Source organism: Polyodon spathula, chromosome 26, assembly GCF_017654505.1.
Source record: "Polyodon spathula isolate WHYD16114869_AA chromosome 26, ASM1765450v1, whole genome shotgun sequence".
NCBI lineage: Eukaryota > Metazoa > Chordata > Actinopteri > Acipenseriformes > Polyodontidae > Polyodon > Polyodon spathula.
Genome location: NC_054559.1, coordinates 2,443,781 through 2,463,014, shown reverse-complemented (window position 1 = coordinate 2,463,014; position 19,234 = coordinate 2,443,781). Strand labels below are relative to the sequence as shown.

The following is a 19,234-nucleotide window of genomic DNA, read 5'->3' as shown; positions in this document are numbered from 1 at the left end:
TCAATTGCTAATCAGTCATTCAATTGGAGTGGCGGTACAACTGCACATGAATTAATAAAGTGCAATTCCCTATGCTCACATATGATTACATTTTACCTGCACGTGAAGTGCTGTGCACCTCGTGCCTAAATACAAATATACATTTTAAACACTCGTGTTACACAGACCCATTTATATCCCGTGTACCAATGACTATACACCAACATTAACACACTACACATAACATACAACACAAATAAATAGCCCAGGGGCGGGGCGCTTTGCCACAGGGACCTTATGGGTCCCCCATTTGAGCCCATGGCATCAGCAGAACTGCGCCCTATTTCACTGAAAGTGGCATTTTTAATAGCCATTACGTCTGCCAGACGAGTAAGTGAGCTTCATGCGCTGTCCATCGATGACACATATGTGGCTTTCACTGGGAATGACTTGTGGGTAACATTAAGAACAAATCCATCATTTTTGCCAAAGGTGGTATCCTCATTCCATATTAACCAATCAATGGTTTTGAAAACTTTCAGACCTCCCCCACACGAGTCCGAGGAGGACCGTAGACAACACACGCTATGCCCAGTTCGGGCTCTACGCTGTTATTTGGATAGGACGGCGTCCTGGAGACAGTCCAACGAGCTGTTTGTCTGCTATGGGTCCTGCTGTAGAGGTCAGGTCCTATCGAAGCAGCGTCTAGCACGCTGGGTGACACACTGTTCTTTGCTATAGCCACAGCTCTTACCAGATGCTTCACATACAAGATGACACTGTGAGACTGGGAAAAAATTGGACTTAATGTGTTTCCCAGACTTGTACACTCATGGAATCCATGGAATAAATGCAGAAAGGGCACCCCGTTTGTATCCAACCCATTTTGTCAAGGCTCGCTTTCAGTCATGCCATGCTCAATTTAGGCTATCAGCAATACATTTTTCACCTGCAGCATCAGGCCAACCTTCAACAGATTAATGGGGCATTTTCCACAAGTTGAAGGTGCACCGTCCACACACTACTATCAAGTGGGTTGATGTATCGATGATTTGTAGCTGTCGGGTGCAAATAGCAAATAGCGTAGCAAAACCCACATTCAACTGACCTCTACTTTCCTTCATGGATTGACCCGTACTATCAAAATCATCCAGAGGCTCTGAAAGACATGAACCTCTATGATTTCATTGCATGGCATGATTTGGTGATGGAAACGCAGCTATAAATGAGGCAGTCTTCCCAGCGGCAGCGAGTGGAAGTGACAGCGTGTGAGAAGTACAGGAGTGGAAAAGTGCAGAGCAGTTTAGAAGCAGTTTGAAAGCAGGTTGACGGCTGCAGAAGAAACTTAACTTCTTGGTCTTCAAGCCAGTAATCTTTGACACCTGCATGATGTGGGAAATCCGAGAAAACCCAGCAGAGCTAAACCAAGTGAGTGTAAAGTGCCGCGTGATCCAGGACTTGCATAAACTTCCAAATTTCAACTTCCCCCAAATAAAATGGGAAAATCCGGTGGGTAGCGCGAAGGATGACAAATGGAAATGACAAATGACTGCTTCCTAATACAATTTGTCAAGGCACCGACTAGAGGGGAGGCATGCCTGATTTAGTCTTTTCAAATAACGAAGATAGAATAACTAAAACAGAGAGCAGAGAACCACTAGCAAACTCAGACCACAACATGGTCTCATTTGAAATGTTTTTTAAATCCCCAAAAGTAATGACTAAAGCTAAGGTTTACAATTTTAGAAAAGCAAACTATGAAGGTATGAAACAAAGACTTACAGAAGTAGATTGGAGTAAAATAGAGAAAACACCCACAGAAGAAGGATGGTTGTTCTTCAAAAATGTAATACTAGAGGCGCAAAACAATTATATCCCTAAAGTAGACAAATCTAAATGTAAAACTAAATTGCCAAAATGGTTTAATAGATCAATTAAAAAAAATATTCAGCGAAAAAAGGCACTTTACAAGCATTAAAAAGGACCAAAAAGAAAGTATGCAGAAAGAGTACACAGAACTGCAAACGCAAGTCAAAAAGGAAGTTAGAAAGGCCAAGAGAGAAATAGAAATGAACATTGCTAAGGGAGCTAAAACCAATTCCAAAATGTTTTTCCAATATTACAACAGCAAGCGAACATTCAAAGAGGAGATTAAATGTTTAAGAGATACAAATGGCAAAATCGTAGATGAAGAAAAAAAAATAGCAAATATATTAAATGATTACTTTTCACAAGTTTTTACAAAGGAAGATACTGACAACATGCCCCACATGTCATCCAGTTCCTGTCCAGTTTTAAATAACTTAACTGAGGCAGAAGTGTTAAAGGGACTAGGAGCTCTTAAAATAAACAAATCCCCTGGGCCTGATGAGATCCTCCCAGTAGTACTCAAAGAAATGAAAGAAGTAATTTACACAGGGGTGGTACCGACAGACTGGAAAATTGTAAACGTAATACCGTTCGTACCATCGTAAAAATGTACATTATAAATATCATATGGGAGATATTGAAATTGGAGAAGGAATCTATGAGAAAGACCTAGGAGTTTTTGTTGACTCAGAAATGTCTTCATCTAGACAATGTGGGGAAGCTATAAAAAAGGCTAACAAGATGCTCGGATGCATTGTGAAAAGGTTGAATTTAAATCAAGGGAAGTAATGTTAAAACTGTACAATGCACTAGTAAGACCTCATCTTAAATATTGTGTTCAGTTCTGGTCACCTCGCTATAAAAAAGATATTGCTGCTCTAGAAAGAGTGCAAAGTAGAGCGACCAGAATTATTCCGGGCTTAAAAGGCATGTCATATGCAGACAGGCTAAAAGAACTGAATCTGTTCAGTCGAATAAAGAAGACTACGTGGCGACCTAATTCAAGCATTCAAAATGCTAAAAGGTATTGACAGTGTCGACCCAAGGGACTTTTTCAGCCTGAAAAAAGAAACAAGGACCAGGGGTCGCAAATGGAATTTAGACAAAGGGGCATTCAGAACAGAAAATAGGAGGCACTTTTTTACACAGAGAATTGTGAGGGTCTGGAATCAACTCCCCAGTAATGTTGTTGAAGCTGACACCCTGGGATCCTTCAAGAAGCTGCTTGATGAGATTTTGGGATCAATAAGCTACTAACAACCAAATGAGCAAGATGGGCCGAATGGCCTCCTCTCGTTTGTTAACCTTCTTATGATGTTCTTATGTTCTTAAGGTTGCCCCAGTTGTTTCTTGAAACTTGGCTTGTGTTTTTGAGATATCTCTACTTTAATGGCTGGGCACTTTTGATAACTTAGCATTTTTTCACATTTCCAATGTGTTTTTGTTTCAGATATCACTTTTTTTTTCACATAATAGATGTGTGTGTGTAATGGCAAGAGCATTAAATGCAAAGTTATAATATTGGACAAAGTTGACAGCATTCAAAGTGTCAAGATTTTTACATTTTTTTTAATAGGTTTCAAACTTCTATATGCATATCAGTAGTAAAGAAGCATCTACATTCCAAGACTTTATTGCTAGTTACTGATTTTGACTTTGGTTAAAAAGTATAAAAGCATAGCAATGGTAAAAAAGAATGTACATTTTTCAAAATGTTCAACATTGTATTTATATTTGTATGTACTTGGCTACAAACTTCCATATGCATATCAGTCATAAAGTGAATGACATGGACATGTCAATGCTAGAAATTATGTATTTTTTGCCTTCTAATCTTGTGATTTTCTCAACTTACAATGTACTCCAATCGTAAAGCATTAGATCTGTTCATAAAAGGCCACGTACATGTCCTTTGCATTCCTTGGCCATGGTTTGAGTTCGATAAGAGTGTCATTTGCATGCACCCACTTTGTAGGGCCAGGCACTGAGAGGACACACACGTAGTGTCCTGAAGAGGATTCCACTTCTTTGTGTATGATAATGGAAGATGTATCTGGTTACAGGTATCCACTGTAGACATGAGACACTTTAAAGTTCCATCTTTGTCATCTAAGTCTTTCATTTGTTAGAAAATTTCTGTTTTGCAGCTGCAGCTGTCTCCTCCTTTCATTGGTATCTGTCGTTTAGTCAACAAAATGTGATCAGTTTTGTTGGTGGCTTCGAATGTGGCACCATGAAGCAGGTTGGCATGAAGCCAGTCCTTCTTGTGGCGCATATGAATTGTGAGTTGATCATACGTGAACAATTTACAGATCCCATAGAGCCAGTCAATTTGTGCAATTTCTCTTGAGTAAGTGGCACAAAAGGTGGTTCCTCATGCAAAGGTGGAAGCTGCAGCAAATCCCCCAAAAGTAAGAACATAAGAACGTAAGAACATAAGAAAGTTTACAAACGAGAGGGGAGCTACCGTCTTTGAGGTGACCCTGACATACCAAGAGGGGCACCGTCTCTGAAGTTACCCAACATACGAAGAGGCTCGCGAACCGGAAAGAAAACATAAAGTTAGTATTTGTTAAAACATATAATGCGTGGTGTTCCGCCTCTTCAAAGCCCAACATAATAGAAGGGGAGTTCCATCGCTGAGGAGACCCGACAAACAGGAGAGGGGCCACCATCTTTGAGGAGACCCGACAAACACGAGGGATGCCACCACTTGGGGACCCTCACATAGAGGCATCAGACCTGAAAGAAGAATCCCAAAAGAAACATACATGCAGATGGAAGGGTTTGGCCAGGGGTCCCATCTGACTCATGGAGAACCCTCCATAAATGAAGCGGAGCTTAACAAAGGGTTGGAGAAAGTGGAATCACTAACCCCCCCAAAAGATGGACCCCCCGCTCCCCGCTGACGAAACGTGAAGAAGAAAAAAGAGAGAACCACCAATGCATAACAAAGAAGAAAAGAGAAAACATTTAGACGAAAGAAAACAAACACTTAACGTGACAAAAAGTTTTAGACTGTACCCTGTAAAAGAAAAAAACCCCAGTGGAAAGAAAAAAAAAAACCTTTTAATTTTATTTCTTAGGGGGAAATCTTTGGTGGCTCAGGCAGAAAGGTCGTCCCCACTCCGGACATACTAGCAATGGACTGATGTGCGGAGGATATTTCAGATGATGAAGAACGAATATTATAAAAGTTATATTATAAAATATAAAGTTTCGATTACGGATGAAGTCCAGCACCCCATATTTTTAATTAATTGCTGGTTAATGTTGGCTTTTGCAGCTGAAGTAGCTACCCCTATTCTAAATGAATGAGGAGTGTAGAATTGCAAAGGAAGACCTGCTCTGGACACCACAGTGGAAAGGTGTGTTGAAAACCAATGCCTTGATACAGTGGACTGGCTTGAATTGATAAACAAAGGGTCGGAGGATGAAATGGCCTGCGTTCTGCAATGTACTGAAGTGAAGGGACACAGAGGAGAGTTGATCTTAGAAAGCTGAATACATTGTCCTTGCCGCAGTTGATCTGTTTTTGAAATGCAAAGAAATAAGATGAAATGAGAATCTGGGATGAGCTTGAGGTCACTGCAGCGGATACCAAGGGTAGGAAAGCTGGCAATAGAAGGAACTGTATATTCAGAACAAAAACCTCGAAAAATGCAGATAGACATATGACTTCCATAGTTAAATCATCAAATGGAGAAAAACAGCCATGGCACAGAATTGAAATCAAGTTACTGAGATGTCTATAGAAATAGGCAGGTGAACAGAAGAAGGAGCCGGAGAGCACTTAGAAATTCCTCGTTAAAGGAGACGAACCACTGGAATTGATAATAGAGTTGGGGAATTGATGGACATCAAACGAAATTAATGCTGAATTCCTGACAAATATAGTCTGATTGTAGCTGGTGCCAGAGGTAGAGAGTCCTTTGCATGCACTATGAACGCCATGATCCAGTCCTGGTTGAATGGAGTAGGATTAATCCTGCTTTGTAAACAAAAAGTTACATAACATGCCCAACCTGCAGATTATGAGGATCTGGTAGATGGGGCAAGTGCTGATGCCATGTAATCTTGAGCTGAATTAAGAAGTTTATTAATAGTTGGATTTAATTGAAAATCAGCTGATTGAACTGTGGCGTTGCTGCTGGATATTGCAGAGCTGTGGGCAGCAAACTGTGGATTTTGGAAATTAGCCGTCGCAGCAATTGCATGATACGAGGGGAAGAGGAACGTCCTTTATTTATAATATGCACTGTAGTTGAATTATAATAATATCAGCTCACCGTGTTTGTTTAGTGTTAGTCCGTTTTGTTTAATCTCTTTGTTTTGGCTATCAGTGCCGTGTCCTGTGTTTTGTTTGTCTTGCAACCTTTTATTTTCTGTCTGTCTGCTCATTATTAAATGCTGAGACCATTTGCTCAGCTCCACCAAACTCCACCTCTGTTGTTTATTTTCTGGTTCCTGGCCTGACGTCACCCACTACAGCCATCTTTGTGACAGGCTGCCAAGCCGAAAGCTGGGGAAGGCTATTGTTTTTGTTAGGATTATTCTTATTAGGCTTCCAGGCCAGAATGGCTGGGAAGCCTATTGTTGTTTTAAGGATTATTATTATTTTCTTTCGCCTCCAAAAAATTACAAATGCTTGTAACTTTTGAACTGCTGCAGCCATTTTGGATTTACTGAAAATTTTGGACAATTTTCAAAGGTCTTTTTGTCATGAACGATAAATAGTACAGCTGTGATTATTTTTTACATAGTCCACTCATATCCAAGATTAATTCTTATTAAGGAATTTTTTTAGGTCACATGGTGTGGCTTCCATGTTGGATTTTGCGTAAAACACTAAAAACGACAACTCCTCATGAACCCTTTGGCCGATTGACTTGATTGTTCGGTATACATTATCTATGTACTGTCTTCTAAAAAACACATTCAGGAAAAGTTGTTACATGAAACAATATGGCCACCATGAGCCAATCAATATGGATGACATGCCAGTTTTGTCCAATTTTACATTGCAATGACATATTTTCACCACTGGGTACATGCAATTACACATTCCGACCACTGCCAGCCACGAACAATCCGCCATTGTTTGTGGCTGGCTAAGCTAACTGTTAGCTAACAGTAATTACAGTGAAAACAGTGATATTATTTTACAATAACACACAGTATACAAAGACAACTAGCCTTTAAAGTAACATCTTTTTTTGGGGGAAGCTTTAGTGCATCAAACAATACTTATATATAAGAGTTTGTATTATAAGTTGAAGCCCAAACATCACATCTTTACAAGTAGGCTGACAGATATGTTTAATACGATGTTTGTTTGGTTATTTGTATGTTTTAAAGTGTTTCTAGTATAAACCTACTGCGAAAAATGTGTTGATACAAGTCAATGGGGAAAATTCAAAGTCTTGAGACAAAAGTTTTATAACGGTTTAGTATGCACAAAATTCATTTTATTCTGTAAGGCTACCATAAATATGATTTCAGGAAGATGTTAATATTTATGAGAGATCTCAGTTATACGTTTATTTTAATTAAGCTGTACTGATAGGGCTGTGTTTAGAGAGAAATCAGGTCTGATTTAACACTGCTATCTACATAAGGAACTAAAGTGAACGTGTATACTGTACTGACAAGAATACTATTGATATGTTGTTTATATTATTTTTTTGTTTCATAACTACAGTGATAGTTATAATTAGGGGTCTACCTAAATCGCCATTTTGCAGATCGATTGGTGTAATGTAAAGCATTATTCAAATGCTGGGGGCACAGCAGAATGCAAAGATCAGTGCTAAACACAGGGCTCAAATCTGCAAGCTGCGCGCAGCCAAAATTGGTCTCAGTGATCAAATATTAATCTGCATTTGCCATTGACTGTGGGAGTGCGCAGGTCAGAGAGTAGCTAAAACCATAGAGTAGCTGCTACTACCGTTGATTGCAAACACGTTTAGATCGTTTTGTTTGTTTCATATAGCACATTTACAGCAATCATAGGATGTGTACAAAAACAGAGATTTACTTTCACATTCAGAAAAAAGACTCCATTCTAAAGTTCACCACAAGATAGCCCCTTATGACAATGAAAACTGGTACTTCCTGATAAAAATGATATTGCCTTATAGGGATGGGACAGTATAAATTTTGCATGGTAGTTTGTTAAACATTTTAACATATAAAATTAAATAAATAAATACTTTGTTTAGCTGATGTAAAAATAATTTAGAATCAGTCTTATTGCTCAACACAAAGTTGTACCACAGGTTATTTAGAGCAGACATGAGTTGTTTTTATTTTTTCAACCGGATAAATAAAATATGTATATGTTACGGGTCTCGGGCAGAGAGCCCATCAACAGAAGATAAAGTGTTTAATCTGTTAAAATAGGAAAAGTAAAGACAGGACTAAATCAATTGTTGCTTGCAGTCTCTCGGTTTTATTACTGAAAATTTTAAAACATAAAACAATCCATCACTTCATTGAAGAAGTGCAGAGAAGAACAATAATAATCATGACAATAAAATAATAGCAATAGAGCATAACCAATAACAAGCCTTTTGAGATAGTCTTCATATTGGTATTCAACCGCTATCTCAGCGGTAGTATATTAAAATAAAACATGACAATCACAACAAAGAAGCATTCCACAATGGATAGTCTGTGTCATTTCTATAGTTATGCATTCTCCATATACATGTTATATAACTAGCATCACTATTTTAACACGTTCAGACTACTTCCATGGCACCGTTGCACTATTATTAATCAGTTCAACTACAAATATCATTCAAGTCTAAGCATCCTGAACGCAGTGTTAATAATGGTACATACAACTCATAATAAGGTATAAGTTTTAGTAATTCAAAACATGCATTTACATCACGTTATACCATGCCTAAATTCTACCTTTTATTAATTAGCAAAATGAAACACAGAATAACAAACATCACAGAAATATCAGTTTACACTGATTATTGGCATCAGGATAGTATGGGCTTAAATTTATTATCAGAACACCTTCAACTGTAATATTTCACAAGCATTTTATATATCTTTTAAACCAGTTTGTTTCACTTTGAAAACATAATCACCATCTTGTCTTCACTGACTAACACCATCTGTATTATTATCCCCACGTGGTGATCTCCACTATAATGGCCGATTCTAAATGTGCACTTTTATATATTAAAAATACATATTTAAACCACCAGAATAATGCACCAAACCCACAGAATAATAATCTACGGCATTTATCCTTGTGATTTATGGCGTTTCAATGCTATATTGACTCTTACTAACCTGTTAAAATAGGAAAAGTAAAGACAGGACTAAATCAATTGTTGCTTGCAGTCTCTCGGTTTTATTACTGAAAGAAAGCATGATATCACCACTAACTGATAGCGCTGTCCTGCATTTAGGCTGCTCCACCTAGTGGCTGTATCAAATAGTGCAGTTTACTAGGCTTTTCCCTTAGGTTCAAGGAGGACTTGATGTGTTCCTATTTTAAAGGTACAGGTAAGTAAAAAGAAGAAAGTGTCCATACTTTTTCATGTATGAATTCTCACTTTTCGTGTGCTTTCACACGCTCCCTGACAAAAATAAATGGCTCCTGACATTACTGAATAATTTCAACTTATTTACAAATCTTATAGTGAAAAAAAAGAGAAACTGAAAATTGCTGATGCTTTTAGCTTACTTTAGTATACACTAATAGGAAATGGAACTGATACCAGTGTATTGTAGTAGCGTGTTTGGTATGGTACAGTTCCCCAAACAGGTAGAGGTGGAACAGTGTAGTAAGCGAGACCCATGGCATTAACCATGGTTTGTGGCTGAAATGATGGCTGTCCAATCGATTGTAAGTGAAGACTTGTCTAGGTCTTCTTTCCTTACTTGATCAGTTGGACAATTTCCTTGTGGACACAATGGCACTGGTCCGCTTTGACTGTCTTCTGGGGACATGGGTCTTCCCTCGTGATCATGGTCACTTCCTGCATTTAACAGTTCAAATTGAGCTGGGAAGTTCTCTCCATCAGACTGTCCTTCCTGTACGGGTTCTGCCTCTTTCATCTCTGCATTGTACCTTTCTTGTAATGATGCTCTCCTCACCAGGTTTTCTCCGGACATGATGCCATGTTCATTCATTTTCTGAGTCCTATTACCTTGCGGTGCTTGATCTCTTCAAAACCTCAGCCAGTACTGAGTGTTCGTGTCTCCCTCATCATCCGATGTGTCAGTACTCGGTGTCAGTTTTCTCGCTTGATTTCCTCTATCTCTTATTTTCCTTCTCCGTTGTTCAGTTAGTGGTTTCTGTGTTTGCTGTGATGGTAACTCTACAGGAAGATCATTCACTAGTAATAACAGGTTCCGATGTAAAATCCGGATCCGGGGTTCACCAGACTCTGGCTGGATTTTATACACTGGGCTGTCATTGATCTGTTCTTTTACTTTGTAAATAGTTTTCTCCCAATAGGATCTTAATTTTCCTGGGCCACCTCTCTCACTCAGATTTCGCACAAGCACTCTGTCTCCAGGCTTAAGAACTACTCCCCTCACCTGCCGGTCATAGTATTTCTTGCCCTTTGCATTTGAGTGTCTGTTATTTTCAGAAGCGATCTGATATGCCTCTGTCATCCTTTTAGCCCACTTTTCTGCATAACCTTGTGCCGAATCCTGTTCTTCTCTTGTCCCTAATCCGAATAGCAGATCAATTGGTAGACGGGGGTGTCGACCATACAACAAGTAAAATGGGGAATAACCAGTTGCCTCATGTCTGGTACAGTTATAGGCATGGACAACCTGTGGGAGATGGTCTTTCCACCGGTCCTTCTCTTTCTCCTCAAGCGTCCTCAGCATCTGTAGCAGCGTTCGGTTGAATCTTTCAGCCGGATTGCCTTGTGGGTGATATGGTCTTGAATGTCCCACACCGGAGAGCTGACGCAAAGTTCGGAATAGTTCATTTTCAAACTCACGTCCCTGGTCGTGGTGTAGTTTAGATGGATATCCAAAGCGTGGAATAAGGTCACTGAAAATTCTCTCTGCTGCAGTTTTGCCTGACTTATTTTTAGTAGGATAAGCTTGTGCAAATCGCGTAAAGTGATCCACAACTACCAAGATGTATTCAAACCCTCCTTTACTAGGTCCTAAGTGGAGGTAATCAATCGAAACGAGCTCGAAAGGTGAAGTGGTGGTGATACTTCTCATCGGTGCTTTCACGTGGGTGGTAGGTTTTTTCTGTTTAATACAGGAACATCTTCTTGTCACATACTCTTCAATGTCATTCTTCATGTATGGCCAATAGAACCTGTCCCTGACCAGACTTATGACCCTTTCTGTCCCGACATGACCCATGTCATTATGAAGATGCTTCAAGACCATCTGTTTGAACCTTCCTGGCAAGACTAGTTGTTTTCTCAGGTTGGTCTTTCGATATAAAAGTCCGTCTTCAATGTGGAGCTTGCCCCACTCATGCAAGAGTTTCTTAGTAGTGCTGCTCACCCCACGTCTTGCTTCACCCATCAGAGTCCTGCTCTTCTCTTTGAGCTGGAGTACTTCTCCAATAGCAATATCTTCTCTCTGGGCAGTTCTCAGTTCACCTGGATCGATGGCTGACAGTGATCCACTGATACAGGGTCCTTCAGGTTGACTTGGGGATGTCATATTAATAACTGCAACCCAGGTGACTTCCTTTCCTTGTGCCATGTGATGCCCTTGCCATGCTGCATGGATGACTTCAGGTGATAGCTCCTCTGTACATCCGGCCACATACCTGTTTATATCAAGAGGACACTGGGACAGTGTGTCCGCATCCACATTGACTTTTCCAGGGCGATATTTTATGTCAAATCTAAAATCAGCTAACTCCCCTACCCAGCGGTGACCAACGGCATTGAGCTTTGCTATGCTTAGGATGTAGGTTAAGGGGTTATTATCGGTATAGATAGTGAAGTGGGGAGCATAAAACAAGTAGTCCCTGAATTTCTCACAGACCGCCCACTTCAAAGCTAGGAACTCAAGTTTTCCTGAGTGGAGGTGGTAGTTTTTTTCGGCTGATGTTAGCGTCCAAGACCCATAGGCGATAACCCTCAACTTCCTGTTTTTTCCGTTGGTATAGCACGGCTCCCAGACCGTCTTTTGGTGCATCGGTGTGCAATACGAAAGGCAAGCTGAAGTCTGGATATGCCAAAATAGGAGAGTCGACCAACATATCTACCAGTCTTTCCACCACACTCTGATGTTCTTCGACCCATCCTACAAGCCCTTGATGAGAGTTGGCTTCCTTTCTTCTTTCCTTGGAGAGAGTCTCTTACTGGAGTTTCAGGCTTGGTTGTTTTCCCTTGAAGTAGTTCATACAGTGGTTTTGCAATTTTGGAGAAGTCTTGAATATAGGTACGGTAGTAACTCAGAAACCCAAGGAGCTGGTGGACTTCACCTACTGTGCTGGGCCTCTTTCAAACTAAGAACCGCTTCCAGGTCTTTAGGGTCTATCCGTACTCCCTACGCTGAGACTAACCGTCCTACATATCGAATTTCTCGCTTGAACAGCTCACATTTTGTTGGCCTCAGCTTGACACCATGGCTCATCAGTGATTTCAGCACCCGACGAACTCCAGCCACGTGATCTTCAAAACTTTTAGCATAACACAGGACATCATCCAGGTAGGGTAAGCAACAGTCATCCCGTAAAGTGCTGAGCATCTCCTCCATGCCCCTCTGAAATGCCGCTGGAGCATAAGTCAATCCGAAGGGGATCCTTATCCACTCATACAGCCCCCAAGGAGTGATGAATGCGGTCAGGTGTCGAGAGCCCTCCACCATGAATCCCTGGTGGTAGGCTTTGCCCTGGTCTAAGATAGAAAACCAGCTGTAACCGCCTAAGGTATCTGTAAGGTCCTGAATCCGAGGCAGTGGATGGCGATCTGGCACCGTCTTCTGATTTAGCTGCCTGTAATCAATACATAGCATCAACATTCCATCCTTCTTACGTACGCAGACAACTGGAGATGAATAAGAAGATTTGGACTTGACTATCCACCCTCTTGCCAACAGACCCTGTGTGTAATCCTTCACTTCTTTATAAAGGGGTTTTGGTATGGATGCATTTGGTATGGATGCTCCTTCAAGTTGATCTCCATCTGTAAGCTTGGTATACATCCAATGTCATCTTCATCACGTGCAAAGGCTGCAGATTCCTCATACAGCATTTGGTGGACCATTTCTTTCTGTTCTTCGTCGAGGTGACTTAGATCTACAGGAGGGTTCCATAGAGCCGTTGCTGAAACAGTGTCATCATCCCCAAAATGTGCTTTTGAGTCCATACCAATGGTATTTACATCAGCTTTGCAATCGTTAACCTCCGCACCGGTCTGAGGCAACATAGAGATAGGCTGGATACTCCCAATTACTGTTCAGCGAGGCAATGTTATATCGTGTCTAGTATAGTTGCCAATTGGCACCTCAATATAGGGGGCCTCTACATTGTGGATTTCAACAAGACCATCAACAATGTCTAATTGTTCTAGATGCACACCCTCATCTTTAGGCTCAAACAACACGGCAGTTTTGTCGGTCTCTGGCTTAAACGGCACTCTGCATTTAACACAGACAACTTGGCCCTGTGGAATCACAACATTCTGTCTCCCTATCTTTACCAAAGCACACTCCTCCTCTACAGTGCACCTGTTCTGTACAACATTTACTATAACACTCGCTGCTTCTTCTTGAATTCCCATAGCTCTGCTCAGGAGGTTGCTAGCATTGTCATGGCTTTCTGTGTTCCCCCTGCATGTCTTCTAATCACTTCCTCGATTACACTGAATCCTAACAGTGGTCTTTCTAGCACCATGCGACTCACTAGAAAAGGTACCCGAATTGACGGATTGGAGTGGCCATCTCCTGGCAGGTCCACTTGCACCTCGATCCAACCGTCAAACGGTATCGCTTCCCCGTTCACAGCAACTACATCAAGGCCTCTCTCAGCTCCCATCAGTTCCACCAACGGCCTTACTTTATGGTTAGGCAGGTATCTCTCCCTCCACACATGATCCAGAATGCTAACTTGGGCCCCTGTATCAAGTAATACACTTACAGCATAGCCATTCATGTAGCATTTTAGCAGACATTTGCCACCAACAAGTTGAGCTATACGGTCGGGACACATCTGTGCTTCTACTGGGAAGACTTCAGCTACAGTATTACCACAGACTTGGTCGTGTGTCCAAGCATAAGCACGTTCACACTGGAAAGAGCAATAAAGCAAAACCTTACACCTGGGGCACACCTTCAGCCTTGGTTGGGACTGACAGAAAACACACTTCTGGGACTTCTCAACTATTCCGGTCACTGTCTGTCCCGCCGCAGTGACCGGCTCCCGTTTCCCGATTTGCCTGGTGATTTGAGGCAACCAACCGCTCTGTGTCCCTCTTCTCCACAGGCGAAACAGTGGTTACAATTAGTGGTGCCTTGTTTCACACAATTTGGACAAACTCCACGGCTCTCCTTCTTCAGGATTTGTAAAGTACTGGCATTACACTGACATGAGTGTCCCGATTGTTGTGAATTTTTCAAGGTGTCTATCATGCTTGACAAGGCTGCGACCTGAGCACTCAATTCTTCAATAGTTCTACAGGTCCTTTTGGATTCTACAGCTTCCTTCCCTACCTTCTCAGCATTACTCTCTAATTGAGAACTATGTGCACATGCCATCTTGTTGCGAGGGACTTGGCCAAGCCTCCGCTTCCTTTCACTTTCCTCACTTGTAATCTTAATTACATGCCTCAATAGTGCTTCATCAGAAACGGCAACATCAGACAGAAGAGGTTTTAAATCTCTTCGTATATCGTTATGTTTTGTACCCAGCCCCTGGTAGACAGTGTGCAAAAACACGCCCTGGACTGTGGTGTTATCATACTTACTGTCTGTGTCAGCTTGCCTGGAAGCGAAAATTATCTTTTGTTTCAACCCAATCATTCTGTACAGAAATTGTTGGGGAGTTTCATGGTCATACTGCTTAGCGCACATTAGCTCCTGGAAAAGCTCAGTGCTATTCTTTTCTCTTAAGTGTGATAGGAGAAAGCTTTTCAGTTCAGTAAGTGTCATGTCATCTTTGTTTATCAGCATGTCTTTAAAGTTTCCTGGTTTGATAATACGAAAGACACTCCTAATGATCTCACTCTCACTGTAATGCTCTTTAACGCCCTCTCCTATTTGTTTACATAAGTTGCTGAAACTAATATCAGAGGTAGTGTCACCTATTTGACCCCCGTGTATCTTAAATTTCCTACGCTGCAGGAATGGGACCTCTTTTGCATACGCAGTATTTTTACTCCTAGTATGTTGGTAATGTTCATTGCTGGGACTACTATCCATACTAGTGCGCTCCCTTGTAGTAGGGCGAACTGTTGTGAGTGTTGCTGTAGTAATTTTGTACTGTTCCAATTTTCTACCTAGTTGTTCGTAACTAGCCAACGTTTGTTGGAGCTCAACACCATGAGATATTTCAGTGGCATCGCCCGCTAGATCAACTGATAAGGATGGCATTTGCTGGTTTTCGTTTAGCCCCTCAATCTCTTTAGTAGGTTGGATAATTTCTGGGCTTTTCTCACGGTTTGCGATCAAATCATGTATCAAATCTTTTAGAAAAAGCAATTGTGCCACTCCTTGATCCTCTTGGTCGAGCAGTGCTTTGCTACATACATGAACATACACATATTCCAAACAACTTTCCTCATTGTTTTTATCTAGCTCATACAGGTTTCTGTCTGGTACCTGACCAATGTGTTCTGCAAGCTGATAGAGTTCATTGGCAGTTAATCTGTGTAAGTTCTTCCGGATTGTCCACACCAACTCTTTCTTTCAGGATTAGTCATGTTGCGGTTCTTCAGCAGCTTGGGTCTAGTAGCAGCGCTGCATCTCTGGAGCCAGGGTCCCCCTTTCACCTCGACGTTCTGCCAGTGAGGTCCTGATTGGTCCCCCTTTCACCATCTGGATGCACACTGCTGCCACCCGCGTTGGTCTCACTGTCTTGGTTTCTTCAAATCACTGAATCAGTTCCACCAGGCGTTGGAGACTGATCCCGGACGAGCCCCCATGATTCTATTACGGGTCTCGGGCAGAGAGCCCATCAACAGAAGACAAAGTGTTTAATCTGTTAAAATAGGAAAAGTAAAGAAAGGACTAAATCAATTGTTGCTTGCAGTCTCTCGGTTTTACTACTGAAAATTTTAAAACATAAAACAATCCATCACTTCATTGAAGAAGTGCAGAGAAGAACAATAATAACCATGACAATAAAATAATAGCAATAGAACATAACCAATAACAAGCCTTTTGATATAGTCTTCATATTGGTATTCAACCGCTATCTCAGCGGTAGTATATTAAAATAAAACATGACAATCACAACAAAGAAGCATTCCACAATGGATAGTCTGTGTCATTTCTATAGTTATGCATTCTCCATATACATGTTATATAACTAGCATCACTATTTTAACATGTTCAGACTACTTCCATGGCACTGTTGCACAATTATTAATCAGCAGTTCAACTACAAATATCATTCAAGTCTAAGCATCCTGAACACAGTGTTAATAATGGTACATACAACTCACAATAAGGTATAAGTTTTAGTAATTCAAAACATGCATTTACATCACGTTATACCATGCCTAAATTCTACCTTTTATTAATTAGCAAAACGAAACACAGAATAACAAACATCACAGAAATATCAGTTTACACTGATTATTGGCATCAGGATAGTATGGGCTTAAATTTATTATCAGAACACCTTCAACTGTAATATTTCACAAGCATTTTATATATCTTTTAAACCAGTTTGTTTCACTTTGAAAACATAATCGCCATCTTGTCTTCACTGACTAACACTATCTGTATTATTATCCCCACGTGGTGATCTCCACTATAATGGCCGATTCTAAATGTGCACTTTTATATATTAAAAATACATATTTAAACCACCAGAATAATGCACCAAACCCACAGAATAATAATCTACGGCATTTATCCTTGTGATTTATGGCGTTTCAATGCTATATTGACTCTTACTAACCTGTTAAAATAGGAAAAGTAAAGACAGGACTAAATCAATTGTTGCTTGCAGTCTCTCGGTTTTACTACTGAAAGAAAGCATGATATCACCACTAACTGATAGCGCTGTCCTGCATTTAGGCTGCTCCACCTAGTGGCTGTATCAAATAGTGCAGTTTACTAGGCTTTTCCCTTAGGTTCAAGGAGGACTTGACGTGTTCCTATTTTAAATGTACAGGTAAGTAAAAAAAAAAATAGTGTCCATACTTTTTCATGTATGAATTCTCACTTTTCATGTGCATCGCACTTACTTATTCAGATTTCCTACTGTACTGTACAGAGTATTTTTTTTTGGGGGGGGGGGATATAACATTATCAAAAACATATCTCCTAAAGCGAATTAAATTATCCCATAGACACTGTATTCTAATAAACATTGCTAGAATACTTGCTGACCAAGCATCATTATGTTTCAATTCTGTGGCAGTGCTCTTGTAAACAAATTGCTGATTGCTGAATATATTACTTCCACCACATGATATGGATGTGCTGAAATTCACACGAGAATGAGGGGAGGCAGGGAGGTGGGGAATATAAACACCCATAAATGGTGTTGCTATAACATTTTCTTAAACTTGATGTCAAAATGAGTATTTGGGTGTAATTATGTAAATACGCATAGCCTGCTTCTTGAAATGAGTAAAAAGTTGGTTTGTCAGTGTGCCAACGTCTTTAGAAATACAATTTCCAGAGATGTTCATTTAGTTTAGTCCCTACCTCGGGCTTAATAAATATGTGTTACTCTCACGTGGGGTGTACCCTTAGAGGTCTGTCTTGCAGTAAATCTGATTTGTGGATGTTGATAATTCTGTATGCTGTATGGATTAGAATCTCACTGTTTTTAATTAAACAATAGTGCCCATCGATGAAGGCTCTACCATGTGCTAGTTAACTATGACTGGAGTTATGAGTCCCAAGCTGAAGCCGAGGGTGCTAACGAAAGTCAAGGTCAACTACCACACAGTAGAGACTTCATCGAGCGGGCACTATAGGTATTAGAAAATCATTTTTCTCATTATTTTCTTTAACCCATTAACTGCTATTGGACTTACCAAGTATGTCCTCAAAAATGCTCGTTCAGTGCTGCAGGACGTACCAGCATTTAAAAAAAGAAAAAGAAATGCTGGATTGCCGTTATTTCACTTGGGGTCGCTCTCTTCGACACAGATAATTCTCGCAGATATGTTGGGTCGGTGGTTTCAATTCCATTGTGACACAGTTGTTAAACCTAATTTGGAGCCTGCATGAATGCTAGTTCTGATGTAAAATTTGTTCTGTAAAACCTCCCGAGTGAGTTTAAAACAATCTGCGTTTCTGCTCAATGTGGACTGATAACACTGTGTAACAAAAAAAAAAAATGTGAGTAGTTTTTCGAGATTTACAATTATACTGTAAATACAGTATAATTGTAAATCTCGAAAAACTACTCACTTCTAAATCTTTTGTAGTCATCTTTGTATTACTTTAGTATAAATACATGTTCATTTGGATTCATATGTTGTTTTTTTTCTGACTTTATGTGAATGAAAAGACACACATTTTCCCATTTTCCCATTGGAAATAGTGATATTTTGAAATATCACTGTCCTGGTCACAAAAGCAAAGTTTGTGGGGAATAATAGCCATTTTCTATACTTCTGAGGCATAAGCAATTAGGAAATAACACTTACTACCCAGGAACAAAAATTGTGTTACATAGTGTAATAGTTTTATTTTGATTAGGAGCTGTGTTTCATGAAATTAGCTGTGAAGTAACACATCCGTTTATTTTCTGCATCTAGTTTTGTTGATGTAACAGTACAGGAAGAGACTTGCTACTTCTGAGGCTGTCATGTCGACACCATTGTAATTTGCCATGTGTGTGGGGAGGTAGTTGAAACCTTGTGGATTCATTTTATTTATTTATTTATTTATTTATTTATGTCCAGTGGTGTAAGCTCAACGATCAGAGGCTAAAATAATCATTGGGAACCACTTTTTTGTTATGTTACTGTTCTTCAAATCTTGTATCTCAGGCTTTGTTGTGTCTAGTTGAGTTGGTGTTGGAGAAATGTCAGTTAGCTAGTTTCTGAGCATACGCAGAGCAGTCTACTTTACATTTTTATTTTTCGATTGTCTTGTTTTTGTAATCCAGCGAGAATACATGATGTATAGGCATTCTCTTGTACTGTAAACAAGTCTTTGTTGGTCCTTCCTTTGGTTCACAGTATTTGATAGATAGTTGTGTGTCATACAAAAAGGGTTTGTTAGAAATGGAATG

The 19,234-nt window shown here is 40.2% G+C and overlaps 1 protein-coding gene across 1 annotated transcript in view; it reads left to right on the top strand.

Moving 5' to 3' along the window:
* LOC121301003 overlaps positions 1-15,860 on the top strand; it is a 35,826-nt gene extending 19,966 nt beyond the window's left edge. The window contains exon 2 of the mRNA XM_041230063.1: positions 15,722-15,860. Within this exon, the coding sequence (XP_041085997.1) occupies positions 15,722-15,819 (98 nt within the window). The 3' untranslated portion in view covers positions 15,820-15,860. The remainder of the gene's footprint in view (positions 1-15,721) is intronic.
* Positions 15,861-19,234: the final 3,374 nt, after the last annotated feature.